This window comes from Bos indicus x Bos taurus, chromosome X (genome assembly GCF_003369695.1).
Source record: "Bos indicus x Bos taurus breed Angus x Brahman F1 hybrid chromosome X, Bos_hybrid_MaternalHap_v2.0, whole genome shotgun sequence".
In the NCBI taxonomy this organism is placed as follows: domain Eukaryota; kingdom Metazoa; phylum Chordata; class Mammalia; order Artiodactyla; family Bovidae; genus Bos; species Bos indicus x Bos taurus.
In genome coordinates this window covers 66994004-67013161 of record NC_040105.1, presented here as the reverse complement: position 1 = coordinate 67013161, position 19158 = coordinate 66994004, and the positions used below count along the sequence as shown (strand labels likewise).

General features: G+C 35.8%; 1 protein-coding gene across 5 annotated transcripts in view; it reads right to left on the bottom strand.

Annotated features, from left to right (window-relative positions):
- CHIC1 (cysteine rich hydrophobic domain 1) overlaps positions 1–19158 on the bottom strand; it is a 41386-nt gene that overhangs the window by 21456 nt on the left and 772 nt on the right. For all 5 annotated transcript variants that reach the window (XM_027534431.1, XM_027534430.1, XM_027534433.1 and 2 more), the window contains exon 2: positions 5505–5559. In XM_027534431.1, the coding sequence (XP_027390232.1) occupies positions 5505–5559 (55 nt within the window). The remainder of the gene's footprint in view (positions 1–5504; positions 5560–19158) is intronic.

Here is a 19158-nt window from a genome sequence, read left to right as displayed (position 1 = left end):
ATGTAATTTCATGTTTACAGAACTTATTCTGATGTTTGAAAACAATCTTCTGAAATTACCAATAATAAAATGACAACAGTAAAATTCGTAGTAAAGGATACCGTCACACAGTTTTCTTACCAGTTATTCTCATTATTATGGCAATATTATTTATAGTTTCCAGTCACTCTGACTAAAGGTTGAATAAGACTAGAAGCATAAAATAACAATAAAACCTCAATACTACTAGAGGAAATAGAATTAAATTTAGACCTCGGTAATATTCCTGGATTACTTTTAAAAAGGCAACTCTCAAATCTTTTCTCCCTGGTAAATTTGCAACATAACAACTTAAACACTTGCCATTGTTTGTAGGGAAAAGGTACATTAACAAAAGACAGTGAGAAATGATCACATTCAAAAAACACTTTAGCGTAAAATGGATTCATAACTGCTGTAAATTTTAGAAGTTGAGAGATCCTTAAATATACAAATTTAATATTTTTAATTACTACCTCCATTCCTGGAAGTGGATGCTTATGGTTCTCTGTAAACAACGACAAAGTCAGTTCAAAGGCACGATCATGACAAGCATAATTAGATTTATACCGAAAATTCTGCTTGAAGGTTATACAATTCAAAGGTATACTAAAAAGACTGCTTTCAGTGAAATCACATTTCTAGATCACAAAAATGATTCCCTTTCATTTAGAAAGCTGTCACACTGTAAAATCTATAAGAAAAAATTCTACCATCTGGCTATGCAGGCAAGAATTAGGAAATTGTTAAGAAAAATAAGTTGCTGTAAAATAAAAATCCCATTAGCATGTTTGGCATCAAAAATATAGAGCTCCACAAACCTTCTAAGTAAAAACTGTTCTACAGGAATCAAATTATTACATTTTTGTCTTTTAATAGACATGTCTTAGAATCAATAATACATACTGATTAATGGATGTTAGAAAGATACACGACCACAGAATTCAGTACCATCATGATTAAAACATTAAGTAATTATATTAGCTTTATTAGAATTGTTCATGCTACCTAATAATGCTGCTTGCTTAACCTATAAATTTTCCTTTTCTCCTAATATGTTAATTAGTTATGAACTTGTAAGGCTCAAAATTGTATTTACAAGAGGAAAGTAAATTTATTTCATTCTCCAATATGATTTAAAGACAATCACCGAGGAAAAAGAGTTCCAAATAAATAACTAAATTTCTAGAGTCAATATGAAAATAAATTCAGGGAACTATGGCTGACAACTGGAAACAAAACACCAACAGGCTAAGCACATTAAGACAATAAATCAAGATCTAGATTCTTTCTTATTAGTTATAAAAAATTCTAGGTAAGTTCATTTAATTTTTGTGAGCTTTAGTCTCCCATCTGTAAAATGAGAAAAATAATATTTCTATTATATACCTCATGGGGAATGGAAATTATACCTTAGAAAGAACCTCCTACCTAGAATGCTTTGAAAAAGGACGATAGTGAATCATATCTCTGCTTAGATTTGGGGAAAAAAAGCAAGGCTTTTTTTTGCATGGAGTATCAACTGAAGGTTTGGATCAGGTAACTTAACAGTGTTAAACTCCACAGGTTTTCTACACATTCTATTCTACATAAAAGGATAATCTGCTACATTTTGAATGCAAATTTAATGGTTTTCAATTCTTTAGAGAAAAAAATGTTCTTTTTAAAAATCTAGGTACTAAGTTGCTATCTTCATTTACCTCTTAAACAGTGACATTCAGCTTCTTTTTTCCTAGTGAACCAGTGAGCAACCAAATGGAAGCTAAAATAAGGAAAATGTATTTATATATTTAGCTCTAATCTGTAATACACCATTATCAATTTTCTTTAAATTGTGTATCTAGAAACACTAATACATTTTTAAAATATGGCAAATTTTGATATACTCATATTAAATCTGTCCATTTACAAATTTAAGTACCTGTAATTAGAATTTAAATTTTGTTTAAAAAGTAAAATTTTTATATATAACTTTTATTTAAAAGTGTGTAATGTAAGCACAGATGAAAAAAAGTAAAGAATGAGGCTAAAGCCAGAAAAGAATCAATCCAAAAAGTAAAACTTGATTTTTGTTTAAAACACTGTGAATGAAATAAATTGCATGCCAAGGTATGTAAAATTTGTTATAAGATTTATCTGTCATTACATGCTTCTGGAAATGAATTAATAAAACCATTTCTAAAATGTGGCAATTTTCCTTCTTCCCCACCAATATTTTCCATATGTAATACATAATATTCATAGCTTGTACTCTATCACTATGGACAAATTAAAAACTAAAACATTCAAGTTTCTAAAAATGACAATTCAAATTTTTTGAAGTCATAACATAAACATACCGAAAATAAAACTTTTACTAGAATTTCACACAATAAACTAAAATCTGCATTTTGACTTTAAAAGGAAGCCAGAATTGTCTTTGAAAAAAAAAATCTGTATTTGAATAACAGTAAAAGTCATAAAACAGAAATAAAGGCATAGGAAATGAGAACTGGTTAACTCCCAATTTTAAACAATGTGAAAGAAATGTTTAGTTAATTGTGTGGAATCAGAGTTAATAACATTTTACTCATTTACTTCCATATAATTTGAGTATCACTAGTAATGAAGGTTAGATGGAAGTCTTTTACTTTGTAGCTGAATGGCAGGTTGTAAAGAAACATTTAATTCCTCTTGACTTTCTTAGAAAAAAGAAAGTCACATCATGAAAGTGGGGGAAAGGGTCATAATATTTTATAACAGGATGCAAGAGACTTTGCAAACAGAAGAAAATCTAAGCAAAACCCAGCAGGACTGATTTGCCTCCTTCAGTCACGGGGAACACAACCCCATCAATCACTTGTCATACTGGATCACAATAGTAAAGGTGGATTTTATGGTTTACAATTCCCAACACTGCACGCTAATTTCCTTGTAACACCATTTAACTGTTTCAAGCTGAGGGCTGAAAGCTTTTATTTCTTTTCTGAAATTCTGTGGTTCTTTCATTTTCTGGTCACCAAAATTTGTATGTACACACCTGTTCCATACATCCTATCATGACAGGACTTATCTTAGTGAAAGATGGAAACAATCTTTGCTTAATTTAATGTAAAAGATTATCTTTTTATTTATATTAAAAGCACTAACACATAAGAAGCACAAAATTAATACTAAGCCATAGAGCTTAACAAAATGGCTTTTGAGATTTTTGGAATTCACCCTGCAATTTTGCTTAGTTTAGGCATAAAAGCTATTTAAGAATTCCATTCATGCTAGAATACTGGTTTTATAAAATACAGATTTAATTTTCTATTTTAGCTACTGCATTTATTCATTGTGAAATATATTTACACTGCTGCTCAGTCTGGAATTCAAACTTTTTTTCTTTAGCTTTTTCCTGAAACATGTAAATTTTTTTTTCTGCTTCTTCTTCATAGTTATCAGAGATGCATTTTGATAATCCAGAATAACCTTTACACGTGAAATAGTGCCTACTGGAGAAAAATAATCTCATGAAAGGGAAAATAAAGAGAAAACAAAGCCACCATATGATTTTTCAAAATCAGATTTTCAGAATTCCTTCAGCATTTTCCATCATCAAACACTAAACTAGGATCACTGTATCATTTATGCCTCATTCAACATATGAGAAATTTTGTGCATTTAAATAATGTACACTAGAATAAATATCCAATCATTATGTGTTACAAAAGTGGTCACCTGAAAAGAACGGATGTCTTTAAGAACAGTTCATATCCAGCTTAATATTCCTGGTGCTTCTGCTTAGTTACTTCAGTTGTGTCTGACTCTGTGCGACCCTATGGACTTCAGCTTGCCAGGCTTATGTCCATGGGATTTGCTAGGCAAGAGTACTAGAGTGGGTTGCCATGCCCTCCTCCAGGGGATCTTTCAGACTCAGGGATCGAAACCAGGCCCAGGTTGCAGGCAGATTCTTTATCAATGAGCCACCAGGGAAGTCCAATATTCCTACTTCCCTAGTTTAAAGAACTGTACTATTCTTTGCGCTGGTGGAATTTCAGTTTTTAGAAGACTTGGAAAGGTGAAGAAATATTCTGAAGATTACTTGAGCATATAAAACTGGCCAATTTCAAAGATGGAAAGATGGATAAGTCTTATACCTGGAAACTCTATTCTCTGACTTTTTCAATTATTCAGTTTTTAGAATTACTTGGAATTGTAATTCAAACTCTTTCTAACTAAACCAATATTAAAACTGGATGCAACTGCTAAGACCACACATTTGGCAGCAACAAGGGAAATATAAAGAACAAGTTTTCCATTGGAGACATCTTAATTCACATTGTCTTTAATTTTAATATTGAATTTGCCATCTTTCTACAAACCAATTATTATTCAAGAGATTTTTTTTCCCATAGCTATTTTTCCTTGGAAAAAAAGTTTATCTAAAACAAATCTAAATCTGAACTGCTGCTTAAACTGGTGAACTATTCTATATGATCAGGACAGGAAGGTATAACATACTAGAAAATGAGGCCAAAATCTCAAACCAAAGGGCTCTTTGTAACCTAAAAAGATAAATGGCCACATATTTTCTAATGTTCACTTAGCCAGGGACTATCACTACTTGTTTATTACTGTATGGAATGATTTGACATCATATATCAGGAGAGAGAACAAATTATTGGTGGGACTGAGAACAAAAAATTACTCAGAAGAACAAGGTTAAAGTAGCAAAAGCAATTAAAATGGAAAGATGTTGAGTAGAGAAAACTGGAAAAACAATCAGGGTGAAACTAGGATATACTGATGAAGAATTGTCAATAACAATCACAAACTTACACTGTGAAACTAATAAGTACCTGACAATACACTAGGCGTTCTATATACTCTCTTTTGTCTTATCACAGCCTTTTCCTTTGGGCTTAGAAGTTAGCATTACTGTTGTAAGAGGATTTTCCAAACACTTTTGAATCCTAGAAGCTCTCTGAAGATTGAACCTCAATGCTAGAAGATACTACTGAGTGTAGAGGAACCAGGAAACAAAAAGGTTGGTAACAATTTATTGCAGTGAGTCTAATTATAGAAACTCAAACTGTCTAAAGTGCAGAAAATTTTGATTTTTTTTTTTATGTACTGGTATAACAAATCACATCACAGGATACTTTAAAATTCACAGAGTGATACAAAGTTGAACAATAATTTTGTTAACTCTAAAATCACTGGAAATTACTGATCTAAATTAAAACAATCATAGCTACCAGTGCTGAGAAAAAAAAGCAAAACTGGAAAAACTGAATAGATAAGTAAATGATAGCTGGCATTATTAGACAATGAACAAAATAACTGGTCATAGGCTAGTAGTCACGGAGACAGTTTTCAGTCACTAATGATACAGCCTAAAATTATCCTGGCCTCTTACTATTAGACTTCATTACAGTGCATCAAAGCACCTGTCATAACACTAAATCAGCCATACACCAATGCTTTTAGAATTGAAAAGTTCAATGCAAACTCTCACTTACCTTCCCTGTTAGAACTGAGGGAAATTCAGTATCAAACTTGTTGCTCAAGCCAAACCTTAAAAACAAAGAACAAAATACATTCTACCCAGCGTATTTAACTCTTTTCCTTAAAAAAGTTACAAAGCCATGCATTTTTCCTTTGATTCTGTGACCTAAAAGCATGTCCTATAAATAATTTTATATTTATAGAAAATAAGTGTTTGACTATTAATCCAAATTAAAAGTAAAAGGAACTTAAGGAGCCAATGTTAAAGTAGGATTCCAACAAGAGCCATGATATGAGATTAAAAAATAATACAGAAACACTGATATAGAGCTGGAAATATTATACTTTTTGATTGAAATATTTCTATTAAAACCCATTGTAGTTGATAACTGTTGGAACTGATGGGTTGTATGCGGGAGTGGATTATACTGTTTTCTTCTACTTCTGTGGATATTTCTGGTAAAACCCATTTTAGTTGATAACTGTTGGAACTGATGGGTTGTATGTGGGAGTGGATTATACTATTTTTTTCTACTTCTGTGGATATATAAAAATTTTCCTAATAAAAATTAATGCAGCTTTTGGAACTATAGAGCTTGATAACTTATGATCAGTGACTATTCAGATAATCAAAGGTTGATCCTTATGAATGGCTTTTATGTATATGCAACCAATTTTAAGAAGACAGATCCCAGCCTCAAAAGCTCTGACTTTCTTTAAGTACACTTAACTGAAATCTGTACTATGTCAAGATGATTTTTATAAGCCTTCCTTCACCTCCTTGTTGATTTCAGTAGGAACAACAAAAGTCACTTCCTGCACATTAGATGATATATCAGAGCGACTACAATTTATGTTAGTGTAAGCAAAAGGAAAAAAAAAAAACATCCAACAGTTAATAAGAACTCATTGTGAGGTAGACAATAATAGTAACAGTTATTAGTAACTATCTATTTACCATGAGTTAGACACTGTTATAGGTAAATATATTACCTCTAAACTTTACAACCCTGCAATAGAGGTATTGTTATCTCTGTTTTACAGAGAAGGAATCTGACAGAAAATTTTTATTTCAAAAAGTAATTAAATGATTTGCCCAAAGTTATTATAGTAAGAGATTGTGCTTATTTATTTATTTTGTATTCTCTTGTGCTCAGTCGCTCAGTCGTGTCCAACTCTTTGAGACCCTGTGGACTGTAGCCCACCAGGCTCCTCTGTTCATGGGGATTCTCCAGGCAAGAATACTGGAGTGGCTTGCCATTCCCTCCTCTGGGGGATCTTCCCAACCTAGGGATGGAACCCAGGTCTCCCACATTGCAGGCAGATTCTTGACCCTCTGAGCCACCAGGGAATAAGGACAACCAAAATTCAAATGCTAATCCTTAAATTCTTTCTGTTCTATATTAAGCTCCTGAAGAACAAAAACTATGGCTTATTTACTTTGCTATCTTCCATTATGCTTAGCAGCACAATGGAATCTAAGTGCTTAATAAAAGTTTGTTGAAAAATGAGCTACTGTGTGTACTGTTTGATTCTACTGATGTATGGCATTTCGGTCTTAGGGTCATTTTATAGACATCTTAAGAATCCAATGTCCTATTAAAACTCTGTGAGAATATCATAGTCTCCTTGTATTATTTATGCTAATAGCTCCTTTACAAGGACCCAAGTGAGTCTTAAACACAAAGACTCTATACTTAGTAGCTAGCAGCAAGGAACACATCCATACATAAATAAATTTTACTTTATATGTTTAAAATGTATTTTAAAACAAAAAATTCCAGTTTTTAAAAGAGTTGAGAAAATTAATTAGCAATTATAAAAAGACCATAACTTCATTAAAAATATCATTACTTCTCTAGGTGTCAGTACATGTAATGAAAACATAGTATTTTCAGGATAACATCCTCATAATAACATTTTCTTTAAGTCTTTACGTAGAGGAGTACAGTCAAACTTAAAACAGTACTCTTGTACATAAATTTTTATGACAACTTTCATGTGCTGTTAGAGAAATTGATAACTCTAGTATTATTTATATATTTGCAACTGTGTACTAAGTGATCAGTAAAACAGCAAATATTTAACAGAGCAAGAAACATTTCATTTAAATAATATTTAGCTAAACAGTGGCTTTATCACTAGTCAGGAAGGTGTAATTCAATTCATTATTCCACAGAATTCTTATTGTATAACAAAGAAACAGATATAGTTTTCATGAAAATAGACATGATACATTTGAAAGTAGAGTTCTATTTCCATTCTTTTACCTTGTCTTTTATTTTTCAAATCCAATTTTATTTATGTATTCATTTATGACCATGCCACCTGGATGTTAGTTTGACAGGGGATCAAACCCATACCCCCTGCAGTGGAAGTGTGGAGTCCTTTTCCTTCTTGTCTTTTAGATGCAATGTTTATAATTTGTTTCTACCCCTATTAGAGATTGCCGCCATTATAGATTTTTCCAAGTTGCCATTCTTTTATCATATACCAAATACATAGAGGATATAGACATATGTGTTCCTCAAAATGTATGGAATATTTCTATTATTAAAAAAATTAGCTTTGCTATTCTCTCTTTGCATTTATCATCAGACAAATGAACTCAGACAAAAGAACTTTTTGTCTCTGTTTCCATTTCCTTAATATCCCATCCTTTAATCTTTTGGTTTGTCTTTTGATATTATTTTACTGAAAATAATTCCTTATTTGGCAAATTTATTTAGAAAGACAAGTTAATCTTACTGCTAAGTCTCTTCAGTCATGTCCAACCCTGGGCGGCCCCATAGATGGCAGCCCACCAGGCTCCCCCATCCCTGGGATTCTCCAGGCAAGAACACTGGAGTGGGTTGCCATTTCCTTCTCCAATGCATGAAAGTGAAAAGTGAAAGTGAAGTTGCTCAGTCGTGTCAGACTCTTGGCGACCCCATGGACTGCAGCCTACCAGGCTCCTCCATCCATGGGATTTTCCAGGCAAAAGAGTACTGGAGTGGGGTGCCATTGGCTTCTCCGAAGTTCATCTTATTTATTGCTAAATTCAATACCCTCTTTTCAGAACTTCCCCTCCTGACTTTGCACTCTGTGATGCTGTTTACCACTCCCTTCTCAACACTCTCCCATTTGTTCACTCTCTCCTAACACTCTTATCTTTTCCCAAAATTTAGCTTTTAGTCATCTGCTTCTCTTTCTAAAGGAATTATAACAGTTCATCTATTTTAATAGCTTTGAAAAATCACTTCTATTCTGATGACCATCAAATCTATATCTCCAATTCTATATTTCCCAACATGCTCTAGACCCTCACCTCTAACTGCATACTAAAAATTTCCATTTGGAAATAATGCCTTTTGCAACAAGATGGATGAACTTAAAGGTTATTTACTAAGTGAAATAAGTCAGAAAGAGAAAGACAAATACCATATGATACCACTTATATGTGGAATCTAAAATATGACACAAACAAACTTATTTATGAAGCAGACACACAGACATAGAGAACAGACTTATGGTTGCCAAGGGGGAGGGGAGTGAGGGAGGGATGGAGTAGGAATTTGGGGTTAGCAGATGTAAACTAACATACATAGAATGGATTAACAAGATCCTAATATATAGCACTGCTGCTGCTGCTGCTGCTAAGTCGCTTCAGTCGTGTCCGACTCTGTGTGACCCCAGAGACAGCAGCCCACCAGGCTCCCCCGTCCCTGGGATTCTCCAGGCAAGAACACTGGAGTGGGTTGCCATTTCCTTCTCCAATGCATGAAAGTGAAAAGTGAAAGTGAAGTCGCTCAGTCGTGTCTGACTCTTAGCGACCCCATGGACTGCAGCCCACCAGGCTCCTCCGTCCATGGGATTTGCCAGGCAAGAGTACTGGAGTGGGGTGCCATCACCTTCTCCGAATATATAGCACAGAGGACTATATTCAATATCCTGTGATAAACCACAGTGGAAAAGAATATGAAAAAGAATACATACATATGTAAATGAATCACTGTGCTGTACAGCAGAAATTAACACAACATTGTAAATAACTATACTTGAATACAATAAATTAAAACAACAACAAAAATAAAAACTTCCATTTGGATAGCTTTATACCTCATGTGAACACATGTAAAATTAAATGTTACCTTTTATTTGAAACTGGCTCCTTCCTTTCAAATCCTTCATCTCTTTCAATGGCGCATTGACTCTCTTTAACCTAGATCCTGGTATCATTTTTGTACCTTTTATCTCCTACTTTTCACACCTTGCTTATATCCAAGTGGTCCCAAATACTGTTATTTGTTCCTTTGAAATCATTCTTATAACATTTACTTCCTTTCCACTGCCACTGTTACATTGGCTCTTTGCTTATGAGGTTTCTCTTGCTTCCTCAGTTCAGTTCAGTTCAGTCTCTCAGTTGTGTCCGACTCTTCGCGACTCATGGACTGTAGCACGCCAGGCTTCCCTGTCCATCACCAACTTCTGGAGCCCACTCAAACTCATGTCCATCGAGTCAGTGATGCCATCCAACCATCTCATCCTCTGTTATTCCCTTCTCCTCCTGCCTTCAATCTTTCCCAGCATCAGGGTCTTTCCCAATGAGTCAGTTCTTTGCATCAGGTGGCCAAAGTATTGGAGTTTCAGCTTTAGCATCCTCTTGCTGGTTTTGCTTCCTCTCCCTGGTTTAAATCCAGTGCAGTCTTTATGGCTCAAGCCAAGTTCCAACCCTTGCTGCAAGTCTTCATGGATTTCCCTTTCTCTGAAAACTGATAGCCAATTTTAATCTGTACTATACAATTCAAAAGTATTAAAGATATTTTCCTTTATTCTTTGCTGATCCACATGAGTTTCTTAAAGGCAAATTTCCTGTAACTTTGTAAAGCAAGACCTATTCTTTGCTTTTTCTGTATTCTTCATAGTGTTTATCTCAGTGCTCAGGTTCTCAAAAAATTCTTTCTAAATTCACATTACAAATTTTCTTCTCTAATATAAAAAGAGATTGTCTTTTCTAACACATAAAAAGTATATTAGAAATGGTAAAGCAGGGAATTTCCAGGCAGTCCAGCGGTTAGGACTTCGTGCTTTCACTGAGGAGGGCCCAAGTTCAATCCCTGGCTGGGGAACTAAGACCCCACAAGCTGTGCAGCATGGTCAAAAAAATTCAAAAAATAGAAACGGTAAGGGAAGGGAAGGAAATGGTACGGAAGTCATTTTACTTCTTAAAATACTCCATTATGGCCTACATTTATCTACTTTAAAAGGTATAAAGGTAGGCAAACTAGGGCCAATATATTCTCATGCTACTGCTAAGTCGCTTCAGTCATGTCCGACTCTGTGCGACCCCTTAGATGGCAGCCCACCAGACTCCCCCGTCCCTGGGATTCTCCAGGCAAGAACACTGGAGTGGGTTGCCATTTCCTTCTCCAATGCATGAAAGTGAATAGTGAAAGTCAAGTCACTCGGTTGTGTCCTACTTTTAGCGACCCCATGGACTGCAGCCCACAAGGCTGCTCCGTCCATGGGATTTTCCAGGCAAGAATACTGGAGTGGGGTGACATTGCCTTCTCTGATACATTCTCATAATTTTGGCTAAAAGGCAGTAGCAATTGCATTCTTGCCTACCAGCGTTTTTTTCCCTTAACTTTTACATTAGATATTTATTAAGCACCTAAAATGAGGACTTAAATAATCTGTGGTACAACATTTTACTTAGTAGTTACTAGGAAAATGTTGAAATGGCTACTGCTAAATGATGAACATCTCAGCACCATTAAGTTAATAAGATCTGTGAGTTCACAGAGGTTAGATAAACTCATCTACCCATTAGTGAGTGATCAGTGAGAGACATGAGTAAAGATGTGGAGTTTGTCAGCATTAGACAGAAGAATTTGAGAACTGCTCACATTTTCATTTTATCAGGTTCATTAAATAAAGAGCATATTATGTGTTTGAAGCTGACCCACTGGTGGTTCTTAATGATTGTATTTGTCAAATGTCTGCAATGTCCCAAGTTTTAATTTCTTGGACAATTCTTTGCAGTAAAGGAAATTGAGGCAAAGAAATGTGGGTCCTCTAGTTGCTCTTCTGCTTTTCTTCCTCTTTACACCTTGCACTGTCTTTAATTCTTTTGAAAATGGCTGTACATCAGCCTCTGAAAATCCTGCACAAATTTTAAGTTTATATGTTAAGTTGTTTAAGAAAACAGATAAAATGTATTAAAATTCTGCCAAAGAAAAACACATTTCACTAGAAAACTTTGCACTTATAGTAACACTGTTTCTGAAGCATGTGCATTGAATTCTATTTACTACACCAAGAAAAAGGAAAGTCTATGACATATGATTAAAAGATATTTTGAAAAATTAAATTTCTCTAATCTTCCATATGGAAATATGTCTTGCTGCTTTGTAAAATGACAAATTACTATAGCTTCAGTATTCTCAAAGCCTAAAATCTTATAAAAGATTTACCTTATACAAACACAAATTAACAATGCTTCACTGTTATTTCTCAAAGACAGCTGTTTACAGAAAAGGCAACATTTGCATTGCTATTTAACTTTTTGCAGAAATGCACTGTTTGACAAATTTGGCTATCTTTTGAAATTCTATATGTAATAACTTCAGCTTTTTTAGATTAATTTTAATGAGAATTTTATATATCTGAGCATTGACAAACTCTCATCTCTACTACTATATACCTCTACTATAGAGGAACCAGAGATCAAATTGCCAACATCTGCTGGATCATGGAAAAAGCAAGAGAGTTCCAGAAAAACATCTATTTCTGCTTTATTGACTATGCCAAAGCCTTTGACTGTGTGGATTATAATAAACTGTGGAAAATTCTGAAAGAGATGGGAATACCAGACCACCTGATCTGTCTCTTGAGAAACCTGTATGCAGGTCAGGAAGCAACAGTTAGAACTGGACATGGAACAACAGACTGGTTCCAAGTAGGAAAAGAAGTACATCAAGGCTGTATATTGTCACCCTGTTTATTTAACTTATATGCAGAATACATCATGAGAAACGCTGGACTGGAAGAAACACAAACTGGAATCAAGATTGCCGGGAGAAATATCAATAACCTCAGATATGCAGATGACACCACCCTTATGGCAGAAAGTGAAGAGGAACTCAAAAGCCTCTTGATGAAAGTGAAAGTGGAGAGTGAAAAAGCTGGCTTAAAACTCAACATTCAAAAAACAAAGCTCATGGCATCCGGTCCCATCACTTCATGGGAAATAGATGGGGAAACAGTGGAAACAGTGTCAGACTTTATTTTTCTGGGCTCCAAAATCACTACAGATGGTGACTGCAGCCATGAAATTAAAAGAGGCTTACTCCTTGGAAGGAAAGTTATGACCAACCTAGATAGCATATTCAAACGCAGAGACATTACTTTGCCAACAAAGGTTCATCTAGTCAAGGCTATGGTTTTTCCAGTGGTCATGTATGGATGTGAGAGTTGGACTGTGAAGAAGGCTGAGCACTGAAGAATTGATGCTTTTGAACTGTGGTGCTGGAGAAGCCTCTTGAGAGTCCCTTGGACTGCAAGGAGATCCAACCAGTCCATTCTGAAGGAGATCAGCCCTGGGTTTCTTTGGAAGGAATGATGCTAAAGCTGAAACTCCAGTACTTTGGCCACCTCATGTGAAGAGTTGACTCACTGGAAAAGACTCTGATGCTGGGAGGGATTGGGGGCAAGAGGAGAAGCGGATGACAGAGGATGAGATGGCTGGATGGCATCACTGACTTGATGGACGTGAGTCTCAGTGAACTCTGGGAGTTGGTGATGGACAGGGAGGCCTGGCGTGCTGCGATTTGTGGGGTCGCAAAGAGTCGGACATGACTGAGCGACTGATCTGATCTGATAGAGGGTAAATAATTATATACTTTAAGAAAAATAAGGAGTTTAATAATACCTAAAAATAAGAAAATAATCTCATGAGATAAAATTTTTCTTGTATTTCAATACACTGGATCCAAATATTTACCCTAAAAATATCAAGAAGAAAAATCATAGCTATTAAGCTATATCACTCAGATGTACAGTGTTTTTGAAACAACTCTTACAAGAGACATTTCATTATTTCTGTTTTCTAAAACCTTAAATCTGTGGGAGCTAATTTAGCCATGTATGTATTTTGGAAAAAGATCATTAAATATCCATTTATGATCATCATCATCTCAGATTTAGAACTACAATTATTGTGGTTAGGTTATTCGACTTCCCCAAAATTATAATTCATTGATAAGGTATTAAATAACTCTTGTTAAATATATTTAATATTAATTAGAGACTAAAGATCTCTTCAAAAACATTAGAGATACCAAGGGAACATTTCGTGCAAAGATGGGCACAATAAAGGACAGAAATGTACGGACCTAAAAGAAGCAGAAGATATTAAGAAGAGGTGGCAAGAATACACAGAAGAACTATACAAAAAAGATTGTAATGACCCAGATAACCACGATGGTGTGATCATTCACCTAGAACCAGACAGCCTGGAGTGAGCGGTCAAGTAGGCCTTAGGAAGCATCACTACGAGCAAAGCTAGTGGAGATGATGGAATTCCAGCTGAGCTATTTCAAACCCTAAAAAGATGACGCTGTGAAAGTGCTGCACTCAATATGCCAGCAAATTTGGAAAACTCAGCAGTGGCCACAGGACTGGAAAAGTCAGTTTTCATTCCAATCCCAAAGAAAGGCAATGCCAAAGAATGTTCAAACTACCGCACAAGTGCACTCATCATACACGCTAGCAAAGTAATGGTCAAAATTCTCCAAGTTAGACTTCAACAGTACATGAACTGAGAACTTCCAGATGTTCAAGCTGGATTTAGAAAAGGCAGAGGAACCAGAGATCAAATTGTCAATATCTGTTGGATCATAGAAAAACCAAGAGAATTCCAGAAAAACATCTACTTCTGCTTCATTGACTATGCTAAAACCTTTGACCACATGGATAACAACAAACTGTCGCTGCTAAGTCGCTTCAGTTGTGTCCGACTCTGTGCAACCCCATAGACGGCAGCCCACCAGGCTCCCCCGTCCCTGAGATTCTCCAGGCAAGAACACTGGAGTGGGTTGCCATTTCCTTCTCTAATGCATGAAAGTGAAAAGTGAAAGTGAAGTCGCTCAGTTGTGTCCGACTCTTAGCGACCCCATGGACTGCAGCCCACCAGGCTCCTCCATCCATGGGATTTTCCAGGCAAGAGTGCTGGAGTGGGGTGCCATTGCCTTCTCCAACAACTGTGGAAAATTCTTAAAGAGATGGGACTACCAGGCTACCTTACCTGCCTCCTGAGAAATCTGTATCATGTCAAGAAGCAACAGTTAGAAACGGACATGGAACAATGGACTGGTTACAAATTGGGAAAGGAGTATGTCAAGGCTGTATATTGTTACCCTGCTTATTTAACTTAAATGCAGAGTACATCATGAGAAACGCTGGACTGGAAGAAACACAAGCTGGAATCAAGATTGCTGGGAGAAATATCTGTAACTTCAGAAATGCAGATGACACCACCCTTATGGCAGAAAGTGAAGAGGAACTCAAAAGCCTCTTGATGAAAGTGAAAGTGGAGAGTGAAAAAGCTGGCTTAAAACTCAACATTCAAAAAACAAAGCTCATGGCATCCGGTCCCATCACTTAATGGCAAATAGATGGGGAAACAATGGGAACAGTGACAGATTTTATTTTCTTGGGCTCCAAAATCACTGCAGATGGTGACTGCAGCCATGAAATAAAAAGACGCTTGCTCCTTGGAAGAAAAGCTATGAGCATGCTATGAATAAGAAAATACAAGCAGTAAAGGGAAATGTCAGGAGATTAGGCTGATGGATAGGCAGGGTCTAGTCATATATTCCATGCTTTAAAGCTTAGACTTGATCCTACAGATGAAGAGAAAATGACAGAAGTCTTAAAGAGGAAAGTGGTGTCTCCATTTAGCAGCAGACTGAGGGACGACTCGATGCACATGAGTTTGGGTGAACTCCAGGAGTTGGTGATGGACAGGGAGGCCTGGCGTGCTGCAATTCATGGGGTCGCAAAGAGTCAGAAACGACTGAGCGACTGAACTGAACTGAGGGATCGATGTGAAGGTGATTAGGATGAAGACAAGATGATGAGTAGAGTGGTGAAAGGGGCTTGAATCAGGGAAGTAAGTGGTGGTAGGGAGGAAAAGAAGAAAAATTTAAGCCATATATTGTTTATACTCACTGATTTCTTAGATGTGAGAAGACTGAATGGGGAAGATGAACCACTTGCCAGAGTTAACTGGGTTGGAGAACTCAGAAATAGAAGGAATTTTTTGAGGGGTTGGGATGGGGGTGTGAGGATATGTTGTAGGAGAGGGGAGGATGAGTTCTGTTTTGAACACGTTGAATTTAAGATGTCAGTGACTCATTAGGTGAGGAAGCCCAGATAAGAGTCTTAGCAGAGTCTGGTATAGCAATACATATTTGGGAGACATCAGATAACTGAAACCATGGGAATCAAGATGAGGCCACCTATCTAGAGTAAGGAATGAGAATAGTGGGATGAGAACAAAACTCTGGAGATCACTGGTATTCAAGGAGCAAAGGAGGAAGAAAAACCCATGAATGAGACAGTTCAGGAATAACCAGAAAAATAAAAGGAAACCAGGGAGAGTAAAGTGGCCAAGAAATTCCTAGGTTTGTTTGGCTGGTAAAATGTTTTGTTTTTTAACAGAATTTGAAACCCTTGAGGCAAAACACATACCTTCCAGTTCAACTAAGGCCCATCATTACTCAAGCTGCAACCATTTTCTGTGACCTGTCTTGCCTCTGAAGGCCTGTGTGTTTGTGACCCCTGGAGTAAAAGCCTCTAAGAGAGAGTCATTATAAGTCTCATATGCAATAGAGAGGACCAGAAAGATAGAAAATGGAAGATGCCCATTAATTTAGCAACAGAAGGTCATGATGATCTTATTGATGCCAGTTTGTCTGAGGTCATGGTGGCAAAATCCAGGTAACAGAAGGGTGAAGAGGAAATAGACATGGTGAATGTAGCTACTCTTAAGAAATCTGGAGAAAGAAAAGAGATTAGACAGTAGCTAATGGGGAACATAGGTCTAAGAAGGCTATTTTATTTTTACAGAATTAGATTCTGAATACAGTTATAGGCTGAGCTAATAGAGGACAAGTGAGGTAATAGTATATAGAGAGGGGCTGCCTGGAAGGAGGTTGCAAAAGAAGGTTTTGGAAGGCATCAGTGGAGGGGTGAGCTCTGAACAAGTGGAGGGACTCCTTGACCTCTGAAAGTGGAGAAGGAAAGCATAAAATTCAAACCTAATTAAGATCCAATGCAGGTTTTTCAGCAGGAAAGTGACATTTTAAACTGTGTTTTAAGAAAATTAGTTTGGCATAAGCATCCAGATGGATTGGAGTGGGAAGACGCAGCAGACTGTGGCTGCAATTCAAGTAGAAGATGATGATGACCCAAACTAGCAAGGTGCCAGTAGAAATGGAGAAAAATGAATAATCTAATAGACTTTTTAAAAGGCATGAAGACATAATTCTGGGACAGACTGGCAATGGACAATTGAAGGAGAAGGAAGAGTTAAAAATGACTCAATAACTTGAAATATTACCTGGGAAGATTGGAATGGTAGTATCAGAGTCAGAAATGGGGCAACTGGAATACACAGACAATGTAAGGAGAGAAAATATTAGGTTTAAGATATACTGAATCTGAAGTGATGGTTCTCAGATCTTAAACTTTGAAAAGAAACAACATCCTCTAAAGAACAAGTGACTACACAAAGAATGAAAAAAATAAGGATGGGAGAGAATAAGAAATATTTCATTCAGATAGGGCAACTAATACTCCCATGTCAGAAAAAATTAAACAAAGGCTGATATATTAGACATTTCAAAATTAAATTTACTATTTCCTAAGGACTTTACTTTATCTGTTGTAAGGAAGATTTTACTATCATAGAAAGACCAGTTTCTCAGATCCAGTAAAACTTTCTCCTAAACATTCAACCTTTTTTTTTTTTTCTCCAAATCTCAGACATTTAACATCAAATGTTCTCTCTAGGTCAGAGAACATGTACAACGAAATACTTTTCCAAACTATGTACATTGGTTAGCAATTCAAGTACTGGTTTGCTGCTTTTCAGGTTTTGCCTTCAATTAATGCCAACAGTTACTAAGAGCACCACTATTTCACGCTCTTTATTCCATAATTATTAAGCTAGGAGGGACATTACACTTATCAAAAGGGCCTGAGCATGGCAAGTGTCATGGCAAGTGCTTTTAATTGAAAATAGATTTATAAGTTGTGTGAAGAGTAAAATGAAACCACAAATAAGTTTTGGAGAACTTAAATTCTGTTTTCTTGCTTGTTCTTTGTTTTCTGAATTTTAGAAAATAATGAGGGGAAGGAGTGTTGGAATATAAAATTACAGACTAGAATAAAAAGTCTTTTTCTGTTTAGTCATGTGAAATAATCTGCATGAAAGTAAACTTTGGTGCCAGAATCATAATCAATTTGAGTAATAGATTGTCTCCATAGTGATGAAAGGAATCTAAGTAAAACTGTGTAGTAAGCTGGCATCTGAACATTGTAGACTATCTGCAAAATTCTTGAACCAAAAAAATTGTGTTAAACTTGCCTAACCAAATGGCAGATCTAAAAATCTCCTCACATTCTTCCACAATTTCAAAATCTTTCTTGCAAAATCTTTTCATGCAAAGATCACAAAAGTATATTACAATCAAGATACTCAACATCTTAAAATTAAAAGCTAACATGATGGGGGGAGGTGGTGCATATTACATGATTTCAGATAATATGGACTCAATTTAAAGTCAATGTGGTAGGTGAGGCATTATCAAAATTATAGGCAGCATGACTTAATAGGAAAAAATAGTCCTGTTTTTTAAATGCAGTAAATGACAGCATATTTAAGATGATGAACATGATATAATACTCAAACTTTCAAGTATTTACAGTCCATTGCATTACATAAAAATGAGAAAGCACTCTTCAAAGCCCAGAAAACCACTACATTTTTCTCTGGCTTTGCAACTACTATGCTATGAGGGCCCTCTCCCTTTTATTTTCTCAAATATGATCCAAGATTTCAATTTTTAAAAACTCTGCATAAGTTTTCAAAAAATCATCCTCAGCTCCTAGGGGATTCATGTCCATACATATTTAATGTTTGCATATTTACTATTTGCACATACAAAATCTCCTGAAGGTATCTTAAATTATCTCAGAGGTGAAAGAGTTTAGAAACCATCTAACTCCAAACCCCTCATTTTATGGATAGAGATATTACGGCCCAGAAATACGAAGTAACCTGACCAAGGTCACAGGGCCAGTAAGAAGTAAAGCTGGGACTAACATACAAGAGCCCTCACTCTCAATCTATTGCTCTTTCAACGTTTCATAGCTGCCTCTCAACCTGAACATCTAATTGTGTGATATTCAAGGAATGTCAGAGTGATCAACACATAGAAAGGATTATTGTATTCATTTACATAAGAATTAAACAGAAGAATGGATGCAAACGTAGGTGAGTGGATATTCTATAACGTTATTCACAAAATATATCCTGTTTCTGTTTTGAAGAGTCCAAGCCTCAGTCTTGTCACTTGTTACAGCAGTCACCGTTTTCCACTAGACACCAATCTTAACAGC